Below are 13,454 nucleotides of genomic sequence, written 5' to 3' on the forward strand. Positions count from 1 at the left end.
AACCGCCTAAGAGGGCGTGCGCTCCCGACATGCCCCGCGGCGCGCCATTAACCGCCAGATTTGAATCGCGGGACCCGTTGGCAGAGGTGGCGGCGGCGGCATGGGTGCCCCGACATTGCCCCCTGCCTGGCAGCCCTTTCTCAAGGACCACCGCATCTCTACATTCAAGAACTGGCCCTTCTTGGAGGGCTGCGCCTGCACCCCGGAGCGGGTGAGACTGCCCGGCCTCCTGGGGTCCCCCAGACCCGCCTTGCCCTTTCCCTAGCGAGGCCACTGTAACTGGGCCCCGGGGGTACAAGCCGCCCTCCCCTCCCCGTCCTATCCCCAGCGAGGCCACTGTGGCTGGGCACCTTGGGTCCGAGCCGCCCTCCCCTCCTTACTTTGTCCCCATCGAGGCCTTCGTGGCTGGGCCTCGGGGTTCCGGGCTGCCGAGTCCACTCACGAGCTGTGCTGTCCCTTGCAGATGGCCGAGGCTGGCTTCATCCACTGCCCCACTGAGAACGAGCCAGACTTGGCCCAGTGTTTCTTCTGCTTCAAGGAGCTGGAAGGCTGGGAGCCGGATGACGACCCCATGTAAGTCTTCTCTGGCCAGCCACGATGGGCTTTGTTTTGAACTGAGCTGTCAAAAGATTTGAATTGTGAAGACACTTAGTATGGGAGGGTTGCTTTTCAGCCTCAATGCTTCTTAAACGGCTGTTTTGAACGGATACCTCTCTATATGCTGGTGCCTTGGTGATGCTTACAACCTGATTAAATTTCATTTGACCAAAATGCCCTTAGGGTGGTGTTAAAGTCTCATTCACATAAGATGCCTGATGCCTTTCATGTTCAATAGAATACATTAGCAGACCCTGTTGTTGTGAACTGCCAGAGATGTCCAAGTGCTTTTCTTGAGATTTTTTTAAAAAGTTTAATTGAAATATAACCCACACAGCACAAAAATTACCTTTTGAAAGTGTGCACTTCACACTTTGGGAGGCTGAGGTGGGCGGATCACCTGAGGTTAGGAGTTTGAGACCAGCCTGGCCAACATGGCGAAACCCCAGCTCTACTAAAAATACAGAAATTAGCCAGGCATGGTAGCACTCACCTGTAATCCCAGCTACTGGGGAGGCTGAGGCGGGAGAATCGCTTGAACCTGGGAGGCGGAGGTTGCAGTGAGCAGAGATTGTGCCATTGCACTCCAGCCTGGTCAACAGAGCGAGACTCCGTCATAAAAATAAAAAATTGAAAAAAAAAGAGAAAGAAAGAAAGCATGTACTTCAGTGTTGTTTTGGCTTTTTTTCTTCAAGATGCCTAGTTAATGACAATGACGTTCTGTACTCAGATGATGTCTGTCTTTCCACACTGTAATGCCATAACCTTTTCTCACCTTTTTTTCTGTCCGAATCAGTTGCTTCCACAACTTGAATTTTTTTCCCTTGAGAATCACCCCAGTTGTTTTTCTTGTTGGCCAGAAGAGACTAGCTGTGTTTTTCTTCGTATGTTTGCTATGGTGGTTGTACTGCATCCCAGTAATCACTGGGAAAATATCAGTGGTATTCGTCTTGAAAATGAATAAGTGTTATCATATTTGCAGATTACAGTTACAACTGGCTGTCCTTTTGGACTTTGGGTGGCCATGTTTTCATTATAACACAGTTCTGGTAACGGTGATAATCAGCTATGCAGGGAGACTCCCCAAGCGGGAAATGAGAGTATGAGCTAGAGGGGTCCCTTGGGGAACCCTGGGCAATAATGGCCTTCTCTGCCCTTAATCCTTACAGTGGATTACATAACAATTCCAGTGAAATGAAATTACTTCAAACAGTTCCTTGAGAATGTTAGAGGGGTTTGACATGTAATTCCTTTGAACTTACACCATGTAACACTTTTCCAACTAACTGCTAAAGAAGTCCAGATAAAATAGATACATTAGCCACACAGATGTGGGGGGAGACGTCCACAGGGAGGAGACGGTGCTAAGAGGTGCCATATGGGAATGTGGCTTGGGCACAGCACGGATGCCAGACTTGACGTCTTGCTCCTGAGGCAGAGCAGGGCGTGCCTGTGGAGGGCGCGGGGAGGTGGCCCCCTGGGAGTGGACTGCCACTTTAATCCCTTCAACTGCCTTTCCGCTGTTGTTTTGATTTTTCTAGAGAGGAACATAAAAAGCATTCATCCGGTTGCGCTTTCCTTTCTGTCAAGAAGCAGTTTGAAGAATTAACCCTCGGTGAATTTTTGAAACTGGACAGAGAAAGAGCCAAGAACAAAATTGTATGTATTGGGAATAAGAACTGTTCAAACCCTATTCAATGTCTTTAGCACTAAACTACCTAGTCCCTCAAAGGGACTCTGTGTTTTCCTCAGGAAGCATTTTTTGTTTTTTTTTCTGAGACGGAGTTTCACTCTTGTTGCCCAGGCTGGAGTGCAGTGGCGCAATCTCAGCTCACTGCAACCTCCGCCTCTCGGGTTCAAGTGATTCTCCTACCTCAGCCTCCCAAGTAGCTGGGATTACAGGCACGTGCCACAACACCCAGCTAATTTTTGTATTTTTAGTAGAGATGGGGTTTCACCATGCTGGCCAGGCTGGTCTCAAACTCCTGACCTCATGGTTCGCCCACCTCAGCCTCCCAAAGTGCTGTGATTACAGGTGTGAACCACCGCACCTGGCTTTTTTTTTTTTTCTCTGAGACAGAGTTTCACTGTTGCCCAGGCTGGAGTGGAGTGGCATGATCTCGGCTCACTGCAACTTCTGCCTCCCGGGCTCAAGCGGTTTGCCTGCTTCAGCCTCCCAAGTAGCTGGGATTATAGGCATGTGCCACCACACCCAGCTAATTTTTGTATTTTTGATAGAGACGAGGTTTTGCCATGTTGGCCAGACTGATCTTGAACTCCTGACCTCAGGTGATCCGCCCACCTCGGCCTCCCAGAGTGCTGGGATTACAGGTGTGAGCCATCACGACCGGACTCAGGAAGTATTTTTATTTTTATTTTTATTTATTTATTTATTTGAGATGGAGTCTTGCTCTGTCGCCCAGCCTGGAGTGCAGTGACGTGATCTCGGCTCACTGCAAGCTCCGCCTCCCTGGGTCAAGCCATTCTCCTGCCTCAGCCTCCCTAGTAGCTGGGACTACAGGCACCCGCCACCATGCCCAGCTAATTTTTTTGTATTTTTAGTAGAGACAGGGTTTCGCCGTGTTAGCCAGGATGATCTTGATCTCCTGACCTCGTGATCCGCCCACCTCGGCCTCCCAAAGTGCTGGGATTACAGGCGTGAGCCACCGCACCCGGCTGTTTTTATTTTTTTGAGACAGGGACTCACTCTGTCACCTGGGTTGCAGTGTAGTGGTACCCCATAGCTCACTGCAGCCTCAAACTCCTGAGCTCAAGTGATCCTCCCGCCTCATCCTCCCAAGTAATTGTGACTACAGGCACACCCCACCATGCCCACCTGCTTTATTTATTTATTTACTTATTTTTGTAGAGATGAGGGTTCCCTATGTTGTCCAGGCTGGTCTCGAACTCCTGAGCTCAAGGGATCCTTTTGCCTTGGCCTCCCAAAGTGCTGAGATTACAGGCATGAGCTACCATACCCAGCTAGGAATCATTTTTAAAGCCCCTAGGATATATGTGTGATTTTAAAGCTCCTGGAGTGTGGCCAGGCGTGGTGGCTCACACCTGTAATCCCAGCACTTTGGGAGGCTGAGGCGGGCAAATCACTTGAGGTCAGGAATTTGAGACCAGCCTGGGCAACATGATGAAACACCATCTCTACTAAAAATACACAAATTAGGCCGCGCGTGGTGGCTTACACCTGTAATCCCAGCACTTTGGGAGGCTGAGGTGGGCAGATCACTTGAGGTCAGGAATTTGAGACCAGCCTGGGCAACATGATGAAACACCATCTCTACTAAAAATACACAAATTAGCTGGGCATGGTGGTGGGCACTTGTAACCCCAGCTACTTGGGAGGCTAAGGCAGGATAATCTCTTAAACCCGGGAGGCAGAGGTTGCAGTGAGCCAAGATCGTGCCACTGCACACCAGCCTGGGCGACAGAGCAACAGTCTATCTCAGGAAAAAAAAAAAAAAGTTTGGCGCGGTGGCTCACGCCTGTAATCCCAGCACTTTGGGAGGCTAAGGCAGGCAGATCACGAGGTCAGGAGATTGAGACCATCCTCAACAACATGGTGAAACCCTGTCTCTACTAAAAATCCAAAAATTTATCTGGGCATGGTGATGTGCACCTGTAGTCCCAGCTACTTGGGAGGCTGAGGCTGGGGAATCGCTTGAACCTGGGAGGCGGAGGTTACAGTGAGCCGAGATAGCGCCACTACACTCCAGCCTGGCGACAGAGCAAGACTCTGTCTCAAAAAAGAAAAAAAAAAGCTCCTGGAATATGATCTTGGGGTTGTGTGGTCAGAAAAACATGTACCCTTAGTAAAGGTGTATTGAGCTTGAGGATCCTTGGTTGGTGGGGACGTTGTAACATTAGGATTGCCTTCCTGCCCTCAGTGAAAACCTACATGGGGTGTCACATGGCCACATGCTCCTGTGCTGGCAGTGGTGTGAACAGAGGTCTGGGGACACACAGTAGAGGGTATGTGGGGAAGGGGTAAAAAGAGGCAGCAGCCCATCAGGACCCAAAGGGTTTTCTGCAGGTGACTCCCTCCAGGCTCTTGTCCAGTTGTGCTGGGCTATTGTGACAGCAGAAGGTGAAGCCATGAGTCCACAAAAGGGGTGGCTCCCGAGCAGCCAGGGTGTGGAGCATGAGGCTTGCCAGAGAAGACTAGAGCTCCAGTTAAGGCAGAATTTTAGATTGACAAGGAATGCTTTTTTAGTATAAGCAAATGCCACATTTTGTGTCAGTATTTATTAGAAACTTAGTCATTTATCTGAAGTTGAAATGTAACTGGGCATTGTTTTTTTTTTTTGAGACGGAGTCTCACTCTGTCACCCAGGCTTGAGTGCAGTGGTGCCATCTCGGCTCACTGCAACCTCTGCCTCCCGAGGTCAAGTGATTCTCCTACCTCAGCCTCCCAAGTAGCTGGGACTACAGGCACGCACCACCATGCCTGGCTAATTTTTGTATTTTTAGTAGAAACGGGGTTTCACCAAGCTGGGCAGGCAGGTCTTGAACTCCTGACCTCGTGATCTGCCCTCTTTAGCCTCCCAGAGTGCTGGGATTACAGGCATGAGCCGCCATGCCTGGCATTTTTTTTTTTTTTTTTTTTTTTTTTTTGAGACGGAGTCTCACTTTGTCACCCAGGCTGGAGTGCAGTGGCCGGATCTCAGCTCACTGCAAGCTCCGCCTCCCGAGTTCACGCCATTCTCCTGCCTCAGCCTCCCAAGTAGCTGGGACTACAGGTGCCCGCCACCTCGCCCGGCTAGTTTTTTGTATTTTTTAGTAGAGACGGGGTTTCACCGTGTTAGCCAGGATAGTCTCGATCTCCTGACCTCGTGATCCACCCGTCTCAGCCTCCCAAAGTGCTGGGATTACAGGCTTGAGCCACCGCGCCGGGCCTTTTTTTTTTTTTTTTTTTTCTAAGACAGAGTCTCACTCTGTCGCCCAGGCTGGAGTGCAGTGGCGCGATCTTGGCTCACTACAAGCTCCGCCTCCCGGGTTCACACCATTCTCTTACCTCAGCCTCCCGATTAGCTGGGACTATAGGCACCCACCACCACATCCAGCTAATTTTTTTTGTTATATTTAGTAGAGATGGGGTTTCGTTTCACTGCGGTAGCCAGGATGGGCTCCATCTCCTGACCTCATGATCCGCTAATCTCGGCCTCCCAAAGTGCTGGGATTACAGACGTGAGCCACCACGCCCAGCTTTTTCTTTTTTTTTTTGAGACAGAGTTTCGCTCTGTCACTCAGGCTGCAGTGCAGTGCACGCTGCCTCAGCCTCCCAAGTAGCTGGGATTAATGGCCCACGCCACCACGCCCAGCTAAATTTTTTGTATTTTTAGTAGAGACAGGGTTTCATCATGTTGGTCAGGCTGGTCTCAAACTCCTGACCTCAAGTGATCTGCCTGCCTCGGCCTCCCAAAGCTCTGGGATTCCAGGTGTGAGCTACTGCGCCCGGCCTGGGCGTCGAATATTCTTATTTCCTAAGTCTGGCAGCCCCACACAGAGTAAGTAATGGGGGTTCCATATCCTTGTAGCAAAGCCCTGGGCGGAGTCAGGAGACGTTGTGACGCCAGTCGTGGTCACACTTTCCTTGCTAAATAGAGGTTAGACCCCCCCCCCCCGTCCCATGGTTTCTCAGGTTCCTTTTCAGCTTGAAAATTGTATTCCTTTTTAGAAATCAGCGTAAAATAATTATGTCCTTATATGTGGCTTTTTAAAAATTTGACACAGAGTGACACTCAGTCGCCCAGACTGGAGGGCGTTGGTGCGATCTTGGCTCACTGCGACCTCCATCGCCCAGGTTCAAGTGATTCTTGTGCCTCAGGCTCCCAAGTAGCTGGGATTATAGGTGTGTGCCACCAGGCCCAGCTAACTTTTGTATTTTTAGTAGAGACGGGGTTTTGCCATGTTGGCTAAGCCAGTCTCGAACTCTTGGCCTCAAGTGATCTGCCCGCCTTGGCCTCCCAAAGTGCTGGGATTACAGGCATGAACCACCACGCCTGGCCTCAATATAGTGACTTTGAAGTGCTAAGGACTAAGATAGCGTTTTGTCAGGAAGAGGGAAGAGGCCAGTGGTGGGTGAAGCATGCTGTGGGAGAGCTCGTCACCCGGTTGAGGTTGTGGGAGCTGCAGCGTGGAAACTGGAAAGTGGGCTGGGGATCATCTTTTTCTGGGTCAGAGGTCAGCCAGCTTTTCTGTAGTGTGCCACAGACCATCCCTTAGCCCTCGTGGGTCACAGCCTCTGTTGCATATTGCCTTTTGTTGTAGTTTTTCACGACCTTTTAGAAACATAAAAAGCATTCTTAGCCCGTGGGCTGGACAAAAAAAGGCCATGACGGGCTGGATGGATTTGGCCAGCAGGCCCTGGCTTGCCAAGCCCTGTTTTAGACAAGGAGCAGCTTGTGTGCCTGGAACCATCATGAGCACAGGGGAGGAGCAGAGGACGTGGAGGCGTGGGCTGGAAGCCAGGTCCCAGAGCGCTGAGAAAGACAGAGGGTTGTTGCCATTGCAAACAGAGCAACTGAAATCTGACACAGTCCAGTTCCAGAAAGCCCTGAAGTGCTGGTGGACGCTGCGGGGTGCTCTGCTCTAGGGTTACAGGGGTGAGGATGCAGTCTGGTGTGGGAAGTCGACTCACCTGTTTGAAGATGAGATTAAGAAAAGCAGATTTTCAGGATGTGTGAGCTGAAGGGGCAGGACGAAGAAGTAGAGGCCTCGGCCCCCGCAGGAGACCCCTCGGTCTCCGTCTCCTGATAGACCCAGCCAGATTGGAATGAGGGGAGACATTCCAGCCTTTCAGAACAGTGGGGAGATTTAAAAAGCTGCTTGGCTTTTATTTTGAACTGTTTTTTGTTTTCCCCGATTCAGAATACAGAATACTTTTATGGATTTGTTTTTATTACTTTAATTCTGAAACAATATAATTTTTTTTTTGAGACAGGGTCTTACTCTGTCACCCAGGCTGAGTGCAGTGGTGTGATCTTGGCTCACCTCAGCCTCAACCTCCTAGGCTCAAATGATCCTCCCACCTTAGCCTCCCAAGTAGCTGGGACCACAGGCACATGTGTTGTGCTATACAAATCCTGAAGACAAGGATGCTGTTGCTGGTGATGCTAGGGATTCCCAAGATCCCAGACTTAACGGCAGGTTGTCCCTGTCTGCTGCCTTGCCAGGGTGCCAGGAAGGCGCTTCTGTGGAAGCTGAGGTCTGGCCACCCAGGGCGCTGCACTGGGTGCTGATTCTTGTTTCTGCTGCTGCCTTGGTGCTTAGCTTTTGAAACAATGAAATAAATTAGAACCGATGTGAAAATCGATTGGGGAATAAATTTAATGTGGAAATAAACAGCGCAACTTATTCATAATAGTTTACTTGATAAATACTTGCGATGAGGACAAAACAAAGCACTAGAAGGAGAGGCGAGTTGTAGACCTGGGCGGCAGGAGTTTTTTGTTTGTTTTCAGAGATGGGGTCTTGCTCTGTTGCTCAGGCTGAAGTACAGTGGCACAATCACAGCTCACTATAGCCTTGACCTCCTGGACTCAAGCAATCCTCCTGCCTCAGCCTCCCCAGTAGCTGGGACTACAGGCACATGCTGCCATGTCTGGCTAATTTATTTATTTATGTTTTTTTTTTGTTTTTTTTTTTTTTTAGACAGAGTCTCGCTCTGTCGCCCGGGCTGGAGTGCAGTGGCCGGATCTCAGCTCACTGCAAGCTCCGCCTCCCGGGTTTACGCCATTCTCCTGCCTCAGCCTCCCGAGTAGCTGGGACTACAGGCTCCTGCCACCTCGCCCGACTAGTTTTTTGTATTTTTTAGTAGAGACGGGGTTTCACCGTGTTAGCCAGGATGGTCTTGATCTCCTGACCTCGTGATCCACCCGTCTCGGCCTCCCAAAGTGCTGGGATTACAGGCTTGAGCCACTGCGCCTGGCCTAATTTTTTTTTTTCTTTTTTTTCTTTTTTTGAGATAGAGTTTCACTCTTGTCGCCCAGTCTGGAATACAATGGCATTTTCTCGGCTCGCTGCAACCTCTGCCTCCTGAGTAGCTGGGACTACAGGCTCCCACCACCACATGTGGCTGATTTTTATATTTTTAGTAGAGACAGGGTTTCACCATCTTGGCCAGGCTGGTCTCGAATTCCTGACCTCAGGTGATCCACCCGCCTCAGCCTCCCAAAGTGCTGGGATTACAGGCATGAGCCACCGTGCCCAGCCCAAATTTTAAATTTTTTGTAGAGACAGTGGTCTTGGTACATTGCCCAAGGTGGTCTTGTACTTCTGGGCTCAACTGATCCTCCTGCTTTGGCCTCCCAAAGTGCTGGGGTTATGGGCTTGAGCCACCGCACCCAGCCAGAAGTTTTGTCAGTGAGTTTTACAGGCGTGAGCCACTGCACCTGGCCTGTTTTGTTTTTCTTTTCTTTTTCTTTTTTTTTTTTTTTTTTTTGAGACAGTCTTGCCCTGTCACCCAGGCTGGAGTGCAATGGTGAGATCTTGCTCACTGCAACCTCTACCTCCTGGGTTCAAATGATTCTCCTGCCTCAGCCTCCTGAGTAGCTGGGATTACAGGCGCCCACCACCACACGCAGCTTAGTTTTGTATTTTTAGTAGAGACGGGGTTTCACCATGTTGGCCAGGCTGGTCTTGAACTCCTGACCTCATGATCTGCCCACCTCGGCCTCCCAAAGTGCTAGCATTACAGGTGTGAGCCACTGCGCCTGGCCTGTTTTGTTTTTCAATAGTGAGAGTTCTTGTGTTTGCTTTGCCCCTCCCTTTAGTGGAAAACTGTATAAAATGGAGATATTGACCTCCACATTGGGGTGGTTAAATTATAGTATGTATGCAAAGGAGCTTTGTTAATTTTATGCTTTTTTGAAAGTGAAGAAGAAACTGAATAATCTCTGTGTGTGTGTGTGTGTGTATATATATATATATATATATTTTTTTTTTTTTTTTTTAAAGCCATGGCTATCTTTCCATATCAGTAAAGGTGAGGCTCCCTGGGACTGCAGAGTTGTCCATCACAGTCCATTACAAGGTGCATTGTTGGGCCAGGTGCAGTGGCTTGTGCCTGAATCCCAGCACTTTGGGAGGCCAAGGCAGGAGGATTGATTGAGCCCAGGAGTTTTGAGGCGAGCCTGGGCAATGTGGCCAGACCTCATCTCTTCAAAAAATTCACAAAAAATTAGCCAGGCATGGTGGCATGTGCCTGTAGTCTCAACTACTCAGGAGGCTGGGGTGGGAGGATCACTTTGAGCCTTGGCGGTCAAAGCTGCAATAAGCCATAATCTTGCCAGTGCATTCCATCCTGGGGGACAGAGTGAGACCCTGTCTCTAAAAAAAAAACAAACGTGTACTGTTTTTTTCTTATCAATTTATTATTTTTAAATTTTCTTTCAATTAATAATTTACAAATTATAAATGTATATAAAAATAAATTATAAATTATTATACATGAGGTAAAACTTAGGATATATAAAGTACATATTGAAAAGTAATTTTTTGGCTGGGCGCAGTGGCTCACGCCTGTAATCCCAGCACTTTGGGAGGCCGAGGCAGGTAGATCACCTGAAGTCGGGAGTTCAACACCAGCCTGACCAACATGGAGAAACCTCGTGTCTATTAAAAATACAAAATTAGCCAGGCATGGTGGCGCATGCCTGTAATCCCAGCTACTCAGGAGGCTGTGGTAGGAGAATCTCTTGAACCCGGGAGGCGTTGCAGTGAGCTGAGATCACGCCTTTGCACTCCAGCCTGGGCAACAAAAGCAAAAGTCTGTCTCAAAAAAATAAAGTAATTTTTTTAAGGTAACCTCTATCAGAAAACAAATTTAACCCAATAAAAGTTTTTGTTTTTTAATGTAGCAGAGGAGTTAGGGTGAATAAAAAATATGATAGGGAAGGGGGTCCCTGGATTTGCTAATGTGATTGTCATTTGCCCTTTAGGAGAGAGCTCTGTTAGCAGAATGAAAAAATTGGAAGCCAGATTCAGGGAGGGACTGGAAGCAAAAAGAATTTCTGTTTGAGGAAGAGCCTGATGTTTGCCAGGATCTGTTTAACTGGACATGAAGAGGAAGGCTCTGGACTTCCCTCCAGGAGTTTCAGGAGAAAGCTAGGGTGGTGGTTAAGAGCAGAGCTCTGCCTAGACTAGCTAGATACCTAGACTAGCTGGGTACTTGGAGTGGCTGCTTCAGGCTGGACTTCGGTTTCCTCATCTGTATAGTAGAGAGATGGGAGCACCCACTGCAGGGTCACTGAGCATAAATCAGTCAATGGAGTGAAGCCGGTAGAATGGTGCTGGGTGCATACCAAGCACTCCGTCCATGTTTTCTGTTATTCGATGATTAGGAGGCAGCTGAAACTAGAGGAGTTGATCTGAAGCAGGATGTTTGTCCCAGGTAGCTGGGAATCTGCCCCAGCCCAGTGCCCAGTTGATTTAGGTGCCCTATCAGTGTTCCCTGATTGTTTTTTCCTTTGTCTTCTTATCTACAGGATGTGACTGGGAAGCTCTGGTTTCAGTGTCCTGTGTCTATTCTTTATTTCCAGGCAAAGGAAACCAACAATAAGAAGAAAGAATTTGAGGAAACTGCAAAGAAAGTGCGCTGTGCCATCGAGCAGCTGGCTGCCACGGACTGAGGCCTCTGGCTGGAGCTGCCTGGTCCCAGAGTGGTTGCACCACTTCCAGGGTTTATTCCCTGGTGCCACCAGCCTTCCTGTGGGACCCTTAGCAATGCCTTGGGAAAGGAGAAGATCAATATTTCACAATTAGATATTTCAGCTGTATCTTGTTTTGTCTTGAAAGTGGCACCAGAGGTGCTTCTACCTGTGCAGCGGGTGCTGCTGATAACAGTGACTGCCTCTCTCTCTCTCTTTTTTTTTTTTTTGGCTCATTTTTGTCTTCTTGATTCCCGGACTTACCAGGTGAGAAGTGGGGGAGGAAGAAGGCGGTGTCCGTTTTGCTAGAGCTGATGGCTTTGTTCACTTGGGCAGAGCCTTCCACAGTGAATGTGTCTGGACCTCATGTTGTTGAGGCTGTCACACAGTCCTGAGTGTGGACTTGGCAGGTGCCTGTTGAATCTGAGCTGCAGATTCCTCATCTGTCACGCCTGTGCTGCCTCAGAGGCCACTTTTTTTTTTTTTTTTGGTAGATGCATGACTTGTGTGTGATGAGGAGGGGAATGGAGACAGAGTCTCCAGCTCCTCTACTGTTTCACAACGTGTCTTTCTTATTTTGTTTGAATTGTTAATTCACAGAATAGCACAAACTACAATTAAAACTAAGCACAAAGCCATTCTAAGTCATTGGGGAAACGGGGTGAACTTCAGGTGGACTTAGAGACAGAATAGAGTGATAGGAAGCGTCTGGCAGATACTCCTTTTGCCACTGCTGTGTGATTAGACAGGCCCAGTGAGCTGCAGGGCACATGCTGGCTGCTCCTCCCTGAGAAAAAGGCAGTGGCCTGAATCCTTTTTAAATGACTTGGCTCGATGCTGTGTGGGACTGGCTGGGCTGCTGCAGGCCGTGTGTCTGTCAGCCCGACCTTCACATCTGTCACGTTCTCCACACGGGGGAGGGATGCAGTCCGCCCAGGTCCCCGCTTTCTTTGGCAGCAGCAGCTCCCGCAGGGCTGAAGTCTGGCATAAGATGATGGATTGGATTCGCCCTCCTCCCTGTCACAGAGCTGCAGGGTGGATTGTTACAGCTTCGTTGGAAACCTCTGGAGGTCATCTCGGCTGTTCTGAGAAATAAAAAGCCTGTCATTTCAAACACTGCTGTGGACCCTACTGGGTTTTTAAAATATTGTCAGTTTTTCATCGTCGGCCCTAGCCTGCCAACAGCCATCTGCCCAGATAGCCGCAGTGAGGACGAGCATCCTAGCACAGACGCAGTTGTCTGGGCGCTCACCAGAGCCACGAACCCCAGACCTGTTTGTATCATCCCGGCTCCTTCCGGGTAGAAACAACTGAAAATGCACTTCAGACCCACTTATTTCTGCCACATCTGAGTCGGCCTCAGACTTTTCCTCTAAACTTGGAGAATATCACAGTGGTTTTTGTTAGCAGAAAATGCACTCCAGCCTCTACTCATCTAAGCTGCTTATTTTTGATATTTGTACCAGTCTATAAATGGATGCTTCACTTTAATAACTTGCTTATAAATTGACTTTGTAGAGAAGCTGGAAAAAATGGTTTTGTCTTCAGCTCCTTTGCACGCCAGGCGGTGATGTGGATCTCGGCTTCTGTCAGCCTGTGCTGGGGGCGGGGCTGAGCGGGAGCCACCCCTCTCAACCCGCCTGCTATGGCTTTTCCTTAAAGGCCATTCTTAAAACCAGACCCTCATGGCTGCCAGCACCTGAAAGCTTCCTCAACATCTGTTAATAAAGCCGTAGGCCCTTGTCTGAGGGCAACCACTCAGACTTTCTTTCAGATTCGTGTCCATGTGTCCGTTTTCCAGGTTCTCTAAGTCAGAGTGGAGTGTGGGAAGGGTTGTGAATGGAGGCTTCTGGGCTGTGGGTGAAGTTCCAATGGCAAGTTAGAGCCCTTCGGGGCAACTGCCACCCTGGAAGGTAGAGACAGCAGTGCCTGCCACCAGAAGAGACCAGCAAGCCAAACTGGAGCCCCCACTGCAGGCTGTTGCCATGTGGAAAGAATAACACAATTGCCAATAAAGTCTAATGTGGTTTTATCTACTTTTTTTTTTTCCCCTGGAGACAAGGCCTTGCCCTCCCAGGCTGGAATGCAGTGGAATGAACAAAGCTCACCACAACCTCAAATTGTTGCGTTCAGGTGAACCTCCCACCTCAGCCTCCCAAATAGCTGGGACTACAGGTGCAGGCCGTCACACCCGGC

The 13,454-nt window shown here is 49.2% G+C and overlaps 1 protein-coding gene across 3 annotated transcripts; it reads left to right on the top strand.

Moving 5' to 3' along the window:
- The first annotated feature begins 3 nt into the window (after window positions 1–3).
- Window positions 4–13,208, top strand: BIRC5 (baculoviral IAP repeat containing 5). 3 transcript variants are annotated; one of them, XM_077968890.1, is made up of 4 exons: window positions 4–211; window positions 464–573; window positions 2,139–2,256; window positions 11,097–13,031. In XM_077968890.1, exons 1-4 carry the CDS (start codon window positions 101–103, stop codon window positions 11,238–11,240), a joined length of 483 nt encoding a protein of 160 aa, XP_077825016.1. In that variant the 5' UTR covers window positions 4–100; the 3' UTR covers window positions 11,241–13,031.
- Window positions 13,209–13,454: the final 246 nt, after the last annotated feature.

This window comes from Macaca mulatta, chromosome 16 (assembly GCF_049350105.2).
Source record: "Macaca mulatta isolate MMU2019108-1 chromosome 16, T2T-MMU8v2.0, whole genome shotgun sequence".
In the NCBI taxonomy this organism is placed as follows: domain Eukaryota; kingdom Metazoa; phylum Chordata; class Mammalia; order Primates; family Cercopithecidae; genus Macaca; species Macaca mulatta.

What these genes read in the sequence shown, in the direction of transcription:
- BIRC5 (XM_077968890.1), top strand. Translation starts at nt 101, where the DNA reads ATGGGTGCCCCGACATTGCCCCCTGCCTGGCAGCCCTTTCTCAAGGAC. An exon ending in GCGCCTGCACCCCGGAGCGG is followed by an intron (nt 212 to 463) that starts GTGAGACTGCCC and finishes TGTCCCTTGCAG; the next exon opens with ATGGCCGAGGCTGGCTTCAT. An exon ending in AAAGAGCCAAGAACAAAATT is followed by an intron (nt 2,257 to 11,096) that starts GTATGTATTGGG and finishes TCTTATCTACAG; the next exon opens with GATGTGACTGGGAAGCTCTG.